Here is an 18,632-nt window from a genome sequence, read left to right as displayed (position 1 = left end):
AGGAAGACGAAGAAGACATAGAGAAAGAAAGAGGATAGAAATGAAAATGGTAATGGAAAAAAAATCTATGTATTGGATAGAATGAAAGAAAGATAAAAAGACGTGCATTGGATAGAATGAAAGAAAGATAAAAAGGTGTGCATTGGAAGAAAGATAAAAAGGCTAGGATTAAATGTTGTCTTGGGAAGATAAATGCACTGGAAATAGATAATGGCTACAAGTTACAAATAAATTGGGTCGAAATGTCATTTCGTGCAAGTAGGTAAAAACATGGGCTATTAAAATTTGAGGGGCTATAGAGGGTAATTTTCTCATTCCTAGAGCTTTGAAATGGCCTAGCTTCCTTTTATCCATGAAGGATTACAAGTTCACTCTTGACATTTTAAATCTGCTAAATTTGGAATAAATGAAAAATGCTTTTCTTTAGATAAACAATCTTAAAAAAGTGATGTACGATGTAAAAATCCTAGAGAAGGCACCCTACGTTTGGTCACCCACTGAATAGCACAAAATAAATCACCTTCTTATGAGTGAAGTGCGCCAATAGTTACTTTTAAGTCTACTATAAAAAATATATACACAATTTACAATATATTTGAAGATTAGCTAATTCGTCCAAACTTCGGACTAAGTATCCTGAATTTTGTGTCCAAAATTTTTGAGCTTCTTGATCACATCCAATACACACCCTAAATGAGGAAATATGAAACGGTCGTTACAATAATAAAACCCAACGTGAGTTAGGGTCGAACCTCAAAGAGTTTAGATTCGGTGTTATGGTAATCACTTAAGTGAGCAACTTGAAATAACAAAATTTATCTTTCAAACAAAGGTGGGTATCAATTTCACTAATTAAACTATTAAGATTCATGACTAAGCTAGCAAACAAGTAATAGGTGTAGGTGGTTTCTTATCTTCAATTTCTAATTCATTATCTTCTATACCATATTCATTCCGCAATTTCTTATAACCTATAGTATTATCAGGTGATGTTTCAAAAGTATGTGTTAAGTCATTTATATTACTACCAGAAGTCAAACTAGCACTTTTTTCTATTTCCTCGATTGCCCCGATTAGCAATCCTACTACAAACTCGTTTTGCAACATTAAACTATTTTGAAAATTTAACTACTAAAATTTAATTAAAAGAAAGAGTTAGAACGAGTACACCAAATTCTGCAATGAATTGAACACTTGATGAATTTTGAAGTCTTGAAATTGAATTTCACAACTCCGATGTTATCACAAATGAACTTGCTTGTTAGTCGTTACTACTCCAATTTTTTAAGCTTCAGTTCTTCAAAGTTCAAATAACACCATAAACAAAATTAAAAAAAAAATGAGAGCCAAATAGTTGATAGCAATTTAGGAGAGGAATGAAAGAACGACAATTGAGAATTGTGACTTGAGAGATAAGTGAAAAAATGAAGAAGAGGGGGAGAGGGGAGGAGAGGTCTATTTATAGTTTTTCCAATGGTTGGATTAGTAAATAATAAAGGTATTATTATTTTAATAAAGCCCAAAAGGGCTATTTTTGCAAATCAGGCGTTGGGTAACACCACAACAGTCAAAATTAGAGCTGACCATTGCCAACGGTCAAATACCAAAAAAGCCAAAAATGTCCCTAACGTATTGAAAATGGCTCAAAAATTCCCTATGTTAACCTTTGGGACCAGAAATACCCTCAACGTTTTTTTTAGGTTCAAGTCTGCCCATGAGATTTAACAGATCAGTCATGGTCAAATTTACACATTAAATTTCCACGTGGCACATTATAAGTATACCATGTGTATTAAACAATAAACAAAATTAAAATCCATCTTTAAAAAGATACCTGAACCGACCCGCTAATAACCCAACTAAAACCTAATAACACGCGGTAAGTCAGCTTAAACACACACACCCATTCCTTCGTCCTCATTTTTACTTACTTGACACAAAAGCAAATTAAAGTTATTGCCATAACTGATTAGACACATAAACATATTTTTGTTTAAAATCAGTAAAACCACTGGCATAACTGAATATTCATTACAGAAACAACAAAAGATAATCAGTTTACATATCTATTGATATTACATAACATCATCGTAAACAACAAAATAATTTAACTTCTAATTGTCCTGAAGTATGGCCCTTTTAGCTTTCAGTTTGGTAATTCTTCTTTCCTTTCTTCTACCAATTGGTTTGAGGTCATTGTTGCTTTTCCTTTCCAAGTGATATTTCTTGGGGAATATGGTAGATTAGTAGGTAAATATACACCATTTTTATCTCCCATGAAAATGATATTCCTGGCACCAGTAGGATTTTGCAGCAGTTGCCTTTTTTTAAGCCTAGTGTTGGCTTCAGAGATCACCTTGGGCATTAGAGTCGGATCAGATTCACACCTAATCTCGTTAACATCATAAAATTGCACGTTAGCTTCAGACTGAAAGGTCGAATCAGATTCAAGTTGACTTTAATGACTATAAGACTGATTAGAAGATATATTTTATCCAGGAACAGGAATGAACACAAATTCTGAATCTTGGGAATCTTGAGGTGATGTCATGTGAATATCTTTTAGTGATTGAGAAATTTCTTCATGAGAAGACAGATTGTGCTTTCCTTTAACTTACATGATTTGAAATTTAAGTTAGGTATTTAAAATACGTTCTTATTAATTTAGAATGGGAATATAAAATTATCTTACTAGTGTACATCTTCTGATATTATATCTTAGTGCACTACAATAACCACAGGTCATGCGAAGCCCTTTTTTTGAAGTTGACCATATCCCCTCCCTTTTCCTAGCCTCATCCTTTTTTCTTGTTATATTCACTTTTGGTCTACCAATTATTTTAGATAAAGGTGGTGGATCCATGGCATGAAGTGGCTTCACTTTTTAAAAAAATTCACCTCCAACAGGTTGCGCTTTATGCTTATAAACCAGCATATAAACCTCCTTAAAGTACCACCAATGTACCCCAGTCAGTGGATCAACTTTTTTATGAATCAGTGCTTTGATTGCATGAGGACATAGGATCCCAGACAAGTCCCATGTCCTAAGAATAAGTTGATTGTGTGCCTATCTACACCCTCTGTTACTTCATACCCATTATCTCCACTGAATTCAACGTTGCATCCTTATGTAATGTGCTTGTAGTCCTTAAACAACCACATTGCAAGTGGACTGATATCTTCTTCTAATTTCCAGGTTCATCTTCATGCTCCCTGATCATTTTCATTACCTTTGAAAAACAGTTACGTAATAACATTTAACTCAATTTACATAACTGAATATTAATGATAGATTTTTTATCACCTTGATCCTAATATCCTCCAGCATCTTTATGATAGATTTTGACCTAGCTTACAGAATCCAAGAATTAAAGGATTCTATGAAACTGTTATCCACCATATTATTCTTACATTTTGTATCAAAGTATGTTCTACACCAACTTTGAGGTAGAAACCACAGTAAGTCTTTGACAACTTGTTCAAACAAAGAACCAAATTTCTTTAGTTGATCCTTAAAATCTTCATCATATATGCTCCAAGTATACCACCACAACATCTTCCTCATCTTCCCACCCCTTGATGGTAGGCTAGGAACTCACGTTTTTAACTATATTTGCACTCTAATTACTACACTTTGATTGTATTTGAGCCTAATTGCTAATACTTTGTACTTATTACGTGTGTTATGCTGTGTAGGATGTGATTTCGAGTGGAGAAACAAGTTTGGAGCTAAAATAGATGATTTGGAGCTTTGAAGTCTAAGTAGATTCCCAAGAAATTAAGTCGAGGCCACGTACGGGGGTCGAGGACCAAGTCTGGAAGTCAAAAAGTGAGAAAAAAGATTACTCTAAAAAAATGCACTACCACACCGCATCATGCGCCGCGGGGCGCTAGTGCAAAATTCTTGCAGAGTGTAAAAATCAAATCTCTAAACTTCTCCACATGCGCACTGTGTGGGGCAATGCACCATGCGTCGCGCATGTGCAAATTTCACAAAGTATTTCTCCTACTTTAGCTTGGAAAGAATAGTTTCGTCCGGATTCGTTCCTACATAGTATAAATATACCAAAAATATGATTTTAGAGGACTTTTGACCTTGAAAGATTTGGGAGAGCATTGGAGGCAACAAGACACAGAATTTCATCATATTTCCATCAATTCAATATGGGAGTTTGGATTGTAGCGTTAGATTGATGCTTTCTCACTCTTTAATTATATTTGTGATATCTTCCTCCATAATTATGGAGCAGTTTACATTAAGGTTTGACATGATTTGGTGACTTGGTTGTTGTTTATGAATTTGACTACTGCTTAATTGCTTGGATTTATTGCAGGAGCTTTAATATAGTTATAATTTTATTCTTTATAGTGTTTAATCGAAAGAGGAACATTTTATTGAATATTATTGCAGCATATGCCTTAGTTTATTTTGGTAATTATTTGAAGTAATCGAGAGAGCTTTTTGAGTTGCCGTTTAAATTAAGATTGAGAAATATTCGCGAGAAGTTTCTCTTAGATCATTCCTACCAACAAATTCTTGCAAGTTTCACCACACTTCACATTAGTTTATTTGAAAGATTTAAATTTAATTGAGAGAAGAGTATGAATCAAAAGTATAAGCTAATCACCTACTGAATTCGTGAGAATCGATAGAACCTCAAGAATGAAATATAATAGTATCATATCCAGAATAACAATCTTGCACCTATCATGTAAAAACCCTTATTTGTCATATTGATAAAAAGAAATCAACTTTGCTAATCTCTAGTTCTTTACTGTCAATTGTCAATTGCTTTATTTTAGTAGTTATTCGTGGTTTGTAATCATTCCAATCAAGTTTTGATCACCCTGAATAGCAACTAAACCAAGAATTACTAGAGCATTATTTATATCCAATCCCAGTGGAGACGATAATCATACTATGCTATCTTTGGCTAGCGAGCATAAATTTTGTATTGTGTTTTGCGCTCGTAAGATTTTGGCGTCGTTTCCGGGGATTGGCAATCTACACTGTTCAAAATAGTTTTTGGTGCTAATTCAGGAACCTATTTTATTTTATTCTTCACGGGTTTTTTATTCCATATGCAAGCAACAGGTTGACTTCTCTGGTGTATGACTCGATCTTCTTTAAAAAAAAATTGATTCTATACAATCCAGAGGTGAAAAAAAGTCTACGACAGTTGAGGAAAGAGAAAGAACTCACCGAAAAGTTCTTAGGGAAATGTTCAACCCAAGAACACATGGATAATAACGGTGATGATGGGGTAGATTTAGCTGTAAGAGAGGCAGCATAACATAGAGAAGAAGCTACACAAACAGCATCTAAGGTAGCCCGTAGAGTTGCTAATGAGACTATTGAAGATGATGGAGGTCACAGATTCAATCTAAATCGATCCTTAGTTGAAGACCAATTCGAAAATATGGTACCCAGGAGCATTGGGTGATTATGCCAGACCAGTCTACAATCAGGGACTGTCTAGTGTCAGACCTCTACTCGTAGCAGCAAATAATTTTGAGTTGAAGCTAGGTTTGCTTCAAACTATCCAGAATAACTGTGTCTTTAGAAGGAAGATGATTGAAGATCTTAATTTTGAGAAATTCACGAACACCTTCCACTACAACGGAATGTTAAAAGATGTAGTCTACTTAAGGGCATTCCCTTTTTCACTGAAGGATGACGTGAAGCACTGCAACTGGGTCGATCAGGACATGGGAAGATATGACTAAAAAGTTCCTTGATAAATACTTCTCAGTTGTAAAAATAGTATAATTCAGAAGGGAAATTCATAACTTCTACCAGAAGGACACTGAAATAGTTTTCGAGGTTTGGGAAAGATTCAAGGAGATAGTGAGAAAGTGTCAGCATAATGGGATTGAAAGTTGACCTTAGTCAAGATCCAGAGCCAACCGTCATCAGGTTGTGACTTCTGTGGAATGGGTCATCCAACACATAAGTGTCAAACCTCAGCTGCAAATGAAGTGGTAAATATTGTGGAAAGCTTTGACAAAGGCAACTACCATAGTGGTAATAATTTTAACTCTATGGTACAGAGGCACCCAGACTTTTCTTGGATTTTACCAAATGGTAGTCTGAACTCATTTCAGTAGAATAATCTGAGACCCCAGGGACATGGAGCTCTAGGATTTCAGAATCAGTAGAGGCAGCAATACCAACCTCTACAGTCTAATCGGTCTAGCATGGAAGATCTAATGAATGCTTTCATTATTAAGACAGATGAGAGATTAGAAACGCATAGTGCAGATATTCGAAACTTAGAGAGGTAAGTGGAACAGATTTCTAGTCTGTTATTCGAGAGGTCTCTAGGAACCCTCCATGCGGATACCGAAAGGAATCCAAAAAAAACTATAAATGCAGTGTCTTTAAGGAATGGCAAAGTATTGCAAGATCTATGGGTAGAAGAGAAGAATGAGCTGACGGAAAATCAAGTTAAGAATGAAGGAGAGCAGAAAAGTGATAAGCATAGTAGGAATGAAGTGAGGGCAGAGCAAGAGAATGATTTGAAGAAGAACAACAAATCTGAAATTCCAACAAGGAAGAAGAAAGAAAAACAAAGAAATAATGATGAGATCGAAGAAAGTAAATATATACCTACTCTACCTTTCCCTCAAAAGAAAAGAAGGGAGAAACTGGACGAACAATTTGGGCATTTTCTAGAAGTGCTCAAGTACGTGCATGTGAATATACCTTTCACAGAGGTGTTTTCACTGATGCCAACTTATGCTAAGTTCCTGAATGAGATATTGTCCAACAAGCGAAAGGTGGAAGAGACGTCGATGGTCAAGCTCACAGAGTATTGTAGTACCATTTTGCAAAATAAGCTCCGTAAAAAGTGTGGAGATCCATAGAGTTTTACTACACCTTGCTCTTGAGGAAGTACTATGTTTGAAAAATATTTGTGTGATTCAAGTGCTTCTATTAATCTTATGCCTTTATCTATTTCCAGTAAATTGGAGGGGAAAATTGGAGAAATCAGATCTATACCTATGTCCTTGCAGCTGGCGGATCAAACCACAATGATACCTGAAGGAATAATGGAAGATGTGCTAGTTCGGGTGGACAAATTTGTGTTCCCTGTGGACTTTATCGTGGTGAACATGGAAGAAAATAGGGAAGTCCTTCTTATACTAGGAAGATCCTTCTTGGCTACTGGCAGAGCAATTATGGACATTCAAGAAAGGTAGCTCATGCTCATAGTGGGGGAAGAAAAGGTGATCTTCAAGATGGAAGGAGCAATGGGGGACCTAAAGGAACGAACTGGAGAGAGTAAGCATAATAAGTGTGGGGTGTACCCAAAGAAGGCAGAAAAAAACTCTTAGCATGTAAATGTGTACTGGGTCGGGCGTGCAAAGGAAATCCCGACTTCGATTCACACCCCGACTAGATAAATCACGGGAGTTTTCTTTATCTCTTGCTTTTTATTTGTGTGTCACGGGTACATGCCACAATTTAAAGTGTAGGGTGGGGGATATAAATATGTACATATATGTTTATTTTCTTGTGTTTTGTTTGAAAAAAATTGTCTTTTTCCGATGATGGATTTCCTCGACTGTCTTCTTGAGGGATCAAAGTCAAAGGAAAAAATATATTATGTTTTTTCGAGGTAGTTTGACAATTCACCTTTGGTTTTTCTTTGTGTTGCAGTTCTTTTCCAAGGATTTTGTTTGAACCAGGTGTAGTTAGTTTTTCTTTTATTAGGAATAGTGAAGTCTTGTGTTGTGGTATTAAATGGAGATGACCTTTCTTGACTTTGTGATGCCTTGAGAGTAGTGAGTGTCTTAGTTGTGATGCCTAGGCTCAGTTTTTGACTCATGTATAAGTGCCATAAAATATTTGATTTTGATGTTGTCACGACCTCGGTTCGCCCTCCGTGAAATATCGTGATGGCACCTAGTCCTCTACGACTAGGTAAGCTTAAATTGCGGAAGATAACCAAAGTGTGGAATAAAAACAAATTAAAACATAATGAAGAGTCACAAAACAATGTTTAAAAGTGCCGCTCGGCATACACAATATTTAACTCTCAAACCAATACATACTTCCAAAACCCGAAAACCCATGAATCACAAGTTAAGGATCACTACACAGTACTCTAACTCCAGAATATCTAACAAGGAAAAGAAATACAGAAGGGCAAATGTTTAAAAGCTAGAATAGAAAGGGACTCCTCGGTCTGCGGACGCGACAGATGTACCTCGAAGTCTCTAGAGCAGTCGCCTCGCCTCACGGGTGATAGGATTGAGTTGCAATACCTGGATCTGCACATGAAAAACATGCGCAGAAAGGGCATGAGTACACCACAGCGGTACTCAGTAAGTGTCAAGCCTAACCTCGGTCCCTACTGAGGTTAAATAAAGTATAAAGTTTGACAATATAGAACAGAACGGTATAAATAAATAAATACAGCAGTAAAAGTAACACATGATATAAAAGGGCAAAAACAACTATTACTGAGACAAGGCAAAACATGGAAAGAAATTCGACTTAGCACCAAAATAACAACCGGGGATTTCCCAGGATACCGTCCTGTAGTCCCATATGTACATATCCAATGGATTATCCCGGGATCCCGTCCCGTAGTCCAACTCATAGTGCACGGGGATCTACCAGAATCCCGTTCCGTAGTCCCAAATGTAAATACCCAGTATTGGGGAAATCTACCGGGTGCATTCCCGTAGTTCCATATAACTGTGCAGGGGATCTACCGGAATCCCACATCCGTAGTCCCAAAATAAATACACAGCAGCAATAGGAAAATATATAGAATCCCACTTCCATAGTCCCAATGTAAATACACAACAACAACAACAGGAAAATATTTAGAAATGACAATTTCATATTAAGCCGAACAAGTAATTCTAGCCTAGCATGCTGCACAGAATTCAGGTAAGGCAGTTTGAGCAAGTAAAGCAATTAAGTCACTTAGACATGCTTTCCTAAGCTAACAACAGGCTTAATAGTGCAAGTAATAAAAAACAGGAAATGAAACATACTAGTAATTACTTAAAGAAAATCGGATTTCCAACAATTAGCATAAGTACGCACTCGTCACCTCACGTACAAGGCATTTCAATTACCAAATATACCAAATCCTAAGGGGAAGGCCCCCCCACATGGTTAGACAAGCCACTTACCTCGATCTGGCTCAATAATCAACCCGAAACACGCTCTTGTCACGAGTACTCGACTCCAAATGGCCCAAATCTATTCAATTCAATTGAATAATGTAAATAACACTTCAAGTAACTGATTATACAAAGAAATTCTAAGCTAATACGTGAAATTAGGTAAAATAACCAAAATGCCCCTCGGCCCCACGTCTCGGAATCGGGTAAAATTTATATTTTCAGAATCCTCATTCTCTCACAAGTTCATGCATACCAAAATTATCCAAATCTAAGGTCAAATCCCCAATCAAAAGTCGAATTCTAGGTCTAAGAACTTTCTTCCAACTTTCCCCCAATTTTCATCTCCAATCCGAATTTAAATGATGAAACTAACTATAGATTGATGGAATATAACTAGAAAGGGTTAAAGAATTGTTACCCAATGATCTCCTCTTCAATTTCCTCCCAAAATCGCACTCTCCCGAGCTCCAAATCGAATTTCCAACTTTTGAAACTAAACCCTCGAAATTTCATATTTCTGCCCAGCTGTTTCCGCATCTGCATCCCTGGGACCGTTTCTGCGGTCCTGCTTATGCGAGGACTTGGTCGCATCTGCGACCTTTCACTTAAAGACCAGACTCCACACCTGCGATCACCGTTTCGCAGATGCGGTACCGCTTCTGTGGTATTTCTCCCGCATCTGCGGAACCTGAATATCCTCCCCAGCTCCGCTTCTGTGATGGCCCCGCCGCTTCTGCAGTCCCACACTCGCAGGTGCGGTTATGATAGCAGAACAGCTGAAGCTGCAACTCCAATTCCAAAAATCTTTCCGTCAACCATCCGAAATCATCCCGAGGCCCCCGGGACTTTTACCAAACCTACCAACATATTCCATAACTTCATTCAAACTTGTTCCAACCTTCAGAACGCTCAAAACAACATCAAAACACCTATTTTTCATCGGATTCAAGCCTAAGAATCCAAAAAAACTCTAAAAATACGCTTTCGATCAAAAAGTCTATCAAACCTCGTCCGAATGACCTGAAATTTTGCACACACGTTACATTCAACACTACGAAGCTACCACTACTAGAAAATGGGCCTACGACTATGGTTTTTTTGGCGACGGTTCACAAACCGTTGCCATAGATCGGATATAGTAACGGTTTTAACCGTTACAATAGCATTTGGGTGGTATAAGTACACTTTAACTATCAAACCGTTGCAATTGTAACAGAACCGTTGCCATAGAAGATTTTTCCGCAACGGATCTATAAACCGTTCCACTATACATATTTATGGGAATGGTTGGGGAGAAATATTTTTTAATTGGAATGGTTTTCATTCCCTCCTCATTTTACCGCCTGAAATTTTCTAAACCCGCAAAATCAACCCTTATTTTTTTTATATTTTTAATTAATTTTAATAATGTAAGTATAAAGTTAAATCCCTTTTCCCCTTTTCCCAGTAATTAAACCCGCCCACCTTCAGTATACTCTTCGATACATCCAAAGTCCAAAGATCAGTACTACTATTGGATACATCCAGCAAAACCAAATCTCTTTCTTTTAGCCTCTCAAAGATTCATTCCTCCAAAGTCTTCTCTTTCACTCCTAAAATCCAAATCTAGAAACCTATGATCTTTCTACTTCTAGTGTCTTTCAACTCCTTATAGATTCATTTCAAGGACAGTTGCTGACCTTCCCCAAATCCCCAAATTCCAAAATTAATTTAACAGTGAATTCTTCAATTTTAGGTTTAATGTGTCGTCTTCTGCTGGTGTTTTAAGTGATATTGGTATTGTTGATATTCCTTCGTCTTTGAATTGGAGAAAGAAAAGAGTTGTTACTACAGTCAAAAAGGCAATTGTGGTATGCAGTTTATTACCTTATCTTTTAGTTGTATCTTTATGGTAATTTCATTTATGTGGAAGATATATAACTTGTCATAGTAGAGTTTCAAATTTTTATAAAGTTTGGATCTTGATGATTTTTATCTCAACTGACAATGGAAACTTGCGATATTTTTTGCCTTTTATCTTGTCTGGGACCTACCCTTATTTGCTTTCGTTGTATTGTTTGTCATTTGAAGTTCACAACTAATGTACTTCATTGAAACCCAACCTTAACACTTACTTTAGGTGCAGTGTTTGACAGGAGCAATGCTATCATGAGTATATTAGGAATGATTATATTGTTTGTTCCTTCCTTTCAATTTTTGTCTCTATGTATGTGAAAACCATTTCCCCAAAGTGACTAGAAGATAACAGTAATAGCACATATTACTGTTATCAATTATTTATAACTTTGAATTCCTCTTTATTCAACATCAAAAAAGGCTTAGTTTATTCTCAGTTTCCATTGGTAAAAAACACAATTCCTATAGCAGTGTGTAAGAAAATCTAATAGAGGAGATTCAAGAAGCTTTTGCACATTTTAAAGTATCTTACCCCCCGCCATCTGACTTATTAGAAGCTGTGTGGACCCACCACCAAAGAATAAGCACGACATGGGAACTTGAACATACATAAGAGCTGTCAAAACCAAGTAAACTTCTTAGTTAGCAACAATTAGAGCCAAATGTGCTTACAAAAAGCAGAAATAAGACCACGGTATGTAGCTCACACTTCTTTGACAAAACTGATAACATTGGCCACCAGTTGTTGTATATAGCACAAGCATACAAGAAACAGTCAACCAGAAATATAAACCAAAGGCAAATATTAGTTGAATCACTTACACTTTATCCGAGAAGTGAACGCCAGTAATTGAACCATAAAGATGACGCAAATGAAGAAGTCAAGTGAGATATTACCATGCTTTAAGCTTTCTTGCTAATTGATTTGCCTTCTTAATGATTTGGCTACTCATTGAAAAAGTTAACTAAATTGAACAAAATTTGGAATAAAAAAAACATATGTCCAGTTGTAGTATGCATGTGTTATTTCTTTATAAAGAGTCAGCATCTCCCAGAGGAATTCACTTATTGACTCAAAAAGTAAAAGCTCAAGAAATGACATGTTTCAAGATTTGTGATGAATTATAAATAGTACTCTAGCCTTTAATACCACGTTACTGCATAACTAACACTTGTGTGCTAGATCAATAACTATAGCTTGTTAAATCTGATTACGCACAAGGAGCTTGATTGTAATGTTTCCTAAGTCTATTTTCAGGTTTCTTCAGTAAAAATTCTGCATCACAGGGAGTACATGAACGATCTGATGATTCTACCACTCATGAAGCAGCTGAACAAATTGAGGAACAAGGCAAATATATATAAATTGTAATCATAAACTTAACTAAAAATAGTGATTAATGATTATCTTTGTTTTGTACTATTGCGGGCCCCTCCTCGCCAAAAAGAAAAAAAGGTGGTACTCAAATGCCAAGTGTTCATGGTAGAAAGGAGCGTAAAATAATCTTTCTAAATGAGTATAATCAACCTGTTATTCCTACTAAAGAGGTTGTAAAAGAGTTGGGTAGCTTCCTCGGCACATTGGCAAGGAGTGAGACTTTTTACCCTCTTAATGTATTTAATTGGAGGAAACTAGACACAAAAGATGATATGTGGAAATATATCAAGGTATGAAATTCCCAATGTCCAATAAACATGGATGATATTTCTTATTTCTTACACTAACCCAATTGCACTAAATTTATAGGAAAAATATGACATTCCTGACGAGGCGAAACAATGGGTTTTTGAATCAGTTTGTAGTGCTTGGAGAAAGTATAAGAGTCAATTGAAGGCAACCCACTTCACAACCTATGAGAATGATGAGCTTCGAATGGAGGATAGGCCAATAGATGTTCCAGAATCTCACTTTAAGGATCTTCTTAAATATTGGAACTCCGATCCACACAAGGTAATTACATCCAGAATCTCTTGTCTTGTTTTAACATAATTATTTTTTGGTGCCTGAGTCAAAAGAATTATAAGTAAAATAGTACCAAACATTACAGTTTTGGTTGTGAAACTGTAATGTATATACTAAGCATAGGATATTGTTCTTCTTCAAGTTTTAATTTGTGTTCATCTTTGCATGTATCAGTGGCTCATTGCAGCCTGTTTGATAATTGTTCTTGCAAATTACTTGATTGAGTAAAATGTGGTGAATAGACGCTCTAATTGGTTATCGATTGGTCTTGTTTCTTTGGTCCATATTTCTATTTGGTTGCTGACTTCTGTTCATAGCTTAGAGATGAGTGGATTAGATCAATGTCTCAGTATTCTGCTAATTTCTTTATGAAGAGGTACAAGGGTGCTACCATAGCTAGTTCTTTTTCAGTTTGTGATGCTAATAAAAAGTGAGGATTATGCAATAATTGGCTTTTGATTAATATATAGTTAGCTCAGTAGTGAGGATTATGCTCGAACCCTTCATACAAGAATCCCTTAGCATCTAAGTCAGCAGTTTTAGATGGCACAAACCACATTTTCTCTGTTTTCTTCAAGTGTAAAAAACTAACAAAAGGAGCATAGGCAATATAACTTGAGACACATATAATATACCATATATCATATTTTAATGTATTAACACCTTTTTTCTATTAAGATTTCTAATATAGAGGTTATAGAACCAAGTTAGAAAATTTTATTAGTACTTGTTACTTCGTGATAATTTTAACATTGATCTCGATAGTCTATAAATTCAGTAAAATATTTTGTAACACAGATAGCTAGTCGTATAATATTAATAACGTCTTTTGCTTAGTGTTAGACACTGAATTCATGCTTCAGTCTTTACTGTTGCCATTTGAATCAGTCAATTCAAATATTAATGAAATAATTGAAGAAAGAAAAGGGCTCAGATTTTAGTATTAGATTTTGTTTGACATTAACATTGAAGATTGTCAATCAACATTCTGTTAATATAGGAGTATTTGTTACTTAAATTATCAACTTTGGAAATTCACCAACTAAAAAGCAATAACAGACAAACTCTTCAACTTTTTATATTTTGATATTATACTTTTATTTTGCTTTTTGATTCTAGAATAGGTACAACACACGATGTAGTTAGATTAGTAAACAATTCTGAAGAAAAAAAAAGGAGATTTTTTTTTGGTTTAATCAGACAGCAAATGTAGTTGATACAGCAAATGGAACAGAGATTACAACAGTAAATGATGAATAACTGATGCCAAAATGTCAATAACTGTCTTAATAATCCCTCTTGTCATGTAAAGAATGACCGAGTTTAAGTCAACAGTTTTAGATGGCTGCATTGTTTGACCTCTTAATCAAGCAAGCTTTAATACTATGAGTGTAGTCTTGGGTCTTGATGTAGGTAATAGGCATCACTGTTGGTTGCTATTGGTTGACTCGTTTATTTGCAGGAAATGTCCGAAACTAATACAGAGAATCGAAGTAAGTTGAAGTGTCCACACACTGCTGGCAGAACACCTTTGCTCTAATTCACGAGGTTTGATGTTTTATCTTTCTTATTTTTTTTAAACTATGAACTTGCTAACTTTATATGGAAAGATTCTTATACCTGTTTTCATGTAACTAGGAAAAAAAGAAGGAAGTCTCTAATACTTTAGATACTCTGTCAAGTAAGGACATCTTTGTGGCTACAAGAAAAAGAAAACTTGGCCGAGTATACAAAAGCTCATATGACAATACGATTAGTAAAATTGTACGAGATTTCTAATTTAAAGTTTGTCGTGATTATTATTTGTTTAATTATTGATTCAATTTTAGTTACTTAAAACTCTTTTCTCTCGTATTTGGTTTGTAGGCTAAAATGGAGAGAATACAATCAACTCAGGAAAGTGAAGATGGCAGTCATTCAGTTGATGCTTTTGCTTCAGTCATGGGACATGAACATCCAGGTCGCATGAGATTATATGGACGAAGACTTTGTTAAAAGGGCAAAAAGGGAATCTTGGATCTTCTTTAGATGCTGATGAGAGGATGCAGCAGAAAATAGAGGAAATGAAAGAGAGGATGCAACAAAGAATGCATGAAAAGTTGAACGAACAAAAGGATGCTATGGAACAAAATATTACAATGATCGTCATCGCACGACTTTAGCGTTTGAATCTAGATTTGCGACTTGATCCTGACATGTTAAGGCTTAGTGCACGTTCACCTGTGGATGCTTCCTCTGCACAACAAGCTGTTGTTCAACTAAACAGTCGACCATCTGCTGGTAGTAACAATCAAGGTCAGTACGTACCAAATGTTATACATCTTCTTCTATTTCTTCTTAGAGCTTTAGTTGGACTGGTATCACTTGTACATCTTTCATCTCTACTGTTAACCTCCAAAGTTTCAATCTTTCTGGTGAAATCTCACCTTCTATTTGTCAACTTCCCAATCTTTCAAACTTAAATCCATGAGTAGGCTTGAGAATCCCAAATTCAAAGAAAACTTGCAATAAAGCTATATTATCAGTATAAGGAAACAGAGAAGTTTTGAATAATTCAAACATTCATTTTGCGAGGAAAAAACTTTGTAACATATCAAAGTACGAAGATACATTTTAATTTCAATTGAGCACAAAAGTAATATATGTCCTAAGACTGTATATGTTTTCTGATGAAATGACCATAAATGAGATTCTTACAAGAAAAACAAACTACAACTAATTAACCCTCGAAAGCAAAATAGGCTATAATTTAAGATGTTCACGCATGCTGTTGATCAGATGCTTAGCTAGGCATGATGATGATCTGGTGATAAAAAAAAATTAAAAGAGATTGCAAGACATGAATTTGCAGCTTTAATTGCATAATGTAATTGGCAGTTTGAAGAAACAGTTGATGAGAAGGTAGTTGGCTTGCCCCTGGGATTAGCCTCTGCAGCTTCACCACTTTGTCTTGCTGCTGTTGAAGATCATCATTTAAAACACAGCTCATTCTTGATCTTCTCCTCCCCCTAATTCTCCTTGTATTCTTTGTTGATTTCATGAGTACCCTTTCTGCGCCTAGCCTTTTTCTGTAACCCATAATTTCAAACTTGATTTTGGTTCATGCAAACTCAAAGGAACAGCTAGTGTATATATAGACACAAAAGTATTAATGCAGAGTTGGCACAACATGTGTTTAAAAGTATTAAGCTGATTGTTATAATATCAACTTACCATTTACTTTGCCATCATAGCTTGATAGTTTGAAAGTCTTGGTCCTTGGTAATAATATCAAATTGTTATAATGTTGTGTATAGTTTGTTGAGATGAATAAGTTGGATTAATAAAAGAAGAACGAAAATAGTTAAATGCTTGAGTATTCTTAGACCGGTTCTCTTGAAGGGTAATAATTTTATTTATCTTTTTTTGTAGGTGGAGTAGATCAAGAAATGGACGATGAAGAACTAGACCTTACTTGAGATGAATTTTGAATTGTTATCGATGAATGTTCTAGGAATCTTTTGTTACCAATATTTTTTGAAATTTATTTACACTCTTGAAATGTACTAAACTTATGCACTCATGAGGTAGAACATTTGCTTTATGGATATTATTTGCTTGATGGATAATTTTGTATTATTAATAGTTTCATTCTATGATGTATTTAAATTTTAGTTTATTATATGTATAAATATTTATTTATAACAGGTGCTATATTTTGGTTTTAATTGAATTGATATAATAGCCTACCAGAACCGTTGCAATAGGACACAAATGGCGTTCCAGTAGGCAATGTAAACCGTTGGCAATAGGTCCCATAAACTGTTCCAAAATGATCTACAAATCGTTCCAAACACAAATGTAACCGTTACGATAGCTTAAAGAAACCATTGTTATATCCAACATAACCGTAGCAATAGCTTACATAAGTGTTTCTTTAAATAATATGGCAACAGTTAAAAACTGTTGTATAAACAATATAGTAACGGTTTAAAACCGTAACAATTGGAAAAAATAACTATTCCAACAGAGAAAGAAAAAACCGTTGCGATCGGTGTATCTATTGTCACGGCGATGCAAACCGTTGCAGGAACCGTTCCAATAGACCTATGGGTACGCCGACTGATGTGACGGTCTGTAAACCGTTCCAAAATCCCTACGGCAACGGTTTGGCAGTCTGTGGGGACGGTTTTTCAACTGTTACCATAGACCAATTTTCAGTAGTGTACTCCAACTTCCGGAATTCCATTCCGACCCTCGGATCAAAATCTCACTATCGAACCGGAAACTTCAAAATTCGACCTTTCGGCATTTCAAGCCTAATTTAGCTACGGACCTCCAAAACACAATCCGAACACGTCCCTAAGCCCCAAATCACCCAAGGGAGCTAACAGAACTATCAGATTTCCATTCCGAGGCCTTCTTCATGTTGTTCCGACTACGGTCAACTTTCCAACACTTAAGCTCTCATTTAGGGACTAAATGTCCCCAAACTCTCCGAAACTCAAAACCGAACATTTCGGCAAATCAAAATAGCAGAAATAAACTCGGGGATAGCAGTTAATAGGGGATCGGGGCGTTAATTCTTAAGACGCCCGTCCAGATCGTCACAGATGTTGTGTTATTTCTTTGACTAGAGAGTCGGGATAGATCTGGTCCTAAGTGAGTTATGTGGTAAAGTGTGTGTGAGATTTTGTTGATAGTCTGTGCATGCCAGTTGATGTCTAGAACTTGCCATGTGTATTTGCAAAGTGAAATAGTAGTCTTGTTCAGTCTACGAAGTGATATAGACATTTCTTTGTTGAGCCAATTATATGTTTATGACCTGCCTAATTGTTGTGTATCCTAGTTAGCCTCTTTGAGCCTCTAATTCTACTTCTTTGGCAACCACACTGCAAGCCTGATCCATTTTGTTTGAATTGACTATCTGTTTGAACTTTTTACCTCTCTTGAGCACTTGAATTTGTTATGAGCTTGTAAAAGCTAAGTTGAGGTATGGTCACGTTTTTGAATAGAACTATTAAAAAAAGAGAAAGGTTCATTGTTTGAAAAAATTGTGAGAGCCACTTGTAGCGAATTGAAAGGAAAAAAATGATTAAAGAAAAAAAAACCAGAACTTAGAAAAGAAAAAAAATAGATTACTTGCTAGTGGTAGTTCTCATCTTGTTTGTGCTTAAAGATATTGGGAGCTTGATACGATTATGTGTGAAGGTTAGGGTTTGGTTCAACATAGGTGTGGGGTTAAATTGTTAATGTATATGTATTAAAGTGTTTAGGGAGGTGTAGTCACTATATCCAAATGTATCATACCCTTCACGCAACCTACATACAATCAATTAAAGTCCTACTTGATCTTTAAATAAATGAGCTCAATTAATAGAGTATTACACTACGGGCAAGCCTATGGTATGTTTTATGTGGCGCATGAATTTTATTTCTGAGAGTGAGTGAATTCCTCATATCTTGAGTTCCTAATTGTTCTTGGGACTTTATTGTGTGTGGAACTACTCTGTATTGATTGTGTGAGGGTGCATGACTTGTAAAGGAAAGGTAATGTCTTTGGCCTCTGTGTTAGAATAAGTGAGCTGGGTTTTGAATAAAATATGTGGCGCTTGTGAGTCGAGTCTTGAGGCTAAGATGTTACGGT

At 35.8% G+C, this 18,632-nt stretch overlaps 1 protein-coding gene across 7 annotated transcripts; it reads left to right on the top strand.

Moving 5' to 3' along the window:
* The first annotated feature begins 10,577 nt into the window (after positions 1-10,577).
* LOC107765985 (uncharacterized) lies at positions 10,578-16,641 on the top strand. Of its 7 annotated transcripts, none has more exons than XR_001643564.2 (7): positions 10,579-10,997; positions 12,302-12,711; positions 12,791-12,994; positions 14,469-14,554; positions 14,645-14,770; positions 14,873-15,301; positions 16,418-16,641. XR_001643564.2 is itself a non-coding variant. In XM_016584695.2 (4 exons), exons 2-4 carry the CDS (start codon positions 12,511-12,513, stop codon positions 14,544-14,546), a joined length of 483 nt encoding a protein of 160 aa, XP_016440181.1. In that variant the 5' UTR covers positions 10,578-10,997; positions 12,302-12,510; the 3' UTR covers positions 14,547-14,555. The 7 variants fall into 7 exon arrangements, 1 of the variants encoding a protein (XP_016440181.1); XR_001643567.2 differs by having other exon boundaries at positions 10,580-10,997; positions 12,840-12,994; XR_001643565.2 differs by lacking the exon at positions 14,645-14,770 and having other exon boundaries at positions 10,580-10,997.
* Positions 16,642-18,632: the final 1,991 nt, after the last annotated feature.

The sequence above is a fragment of the Nicotiana tabacum genome, chromosome 21 (genome assembly GCF_000715075.1).
Source record: "Nicotiana tabacum cultivar K326 chromosome 21, ASM71507v2, whole genome shotgun sequence".
Lineage (NCBI taxonomy): Eukaryota > Viridiplantae > Streptophyta > Magnoliopsida > Solanales > Solanaceae > Nicotiana > Nicotiana tabacum.
Note: the sequence above shows the minus strand (reverse complement) of the source record. Positions and strands in the feature narration are given on the sequence as shown.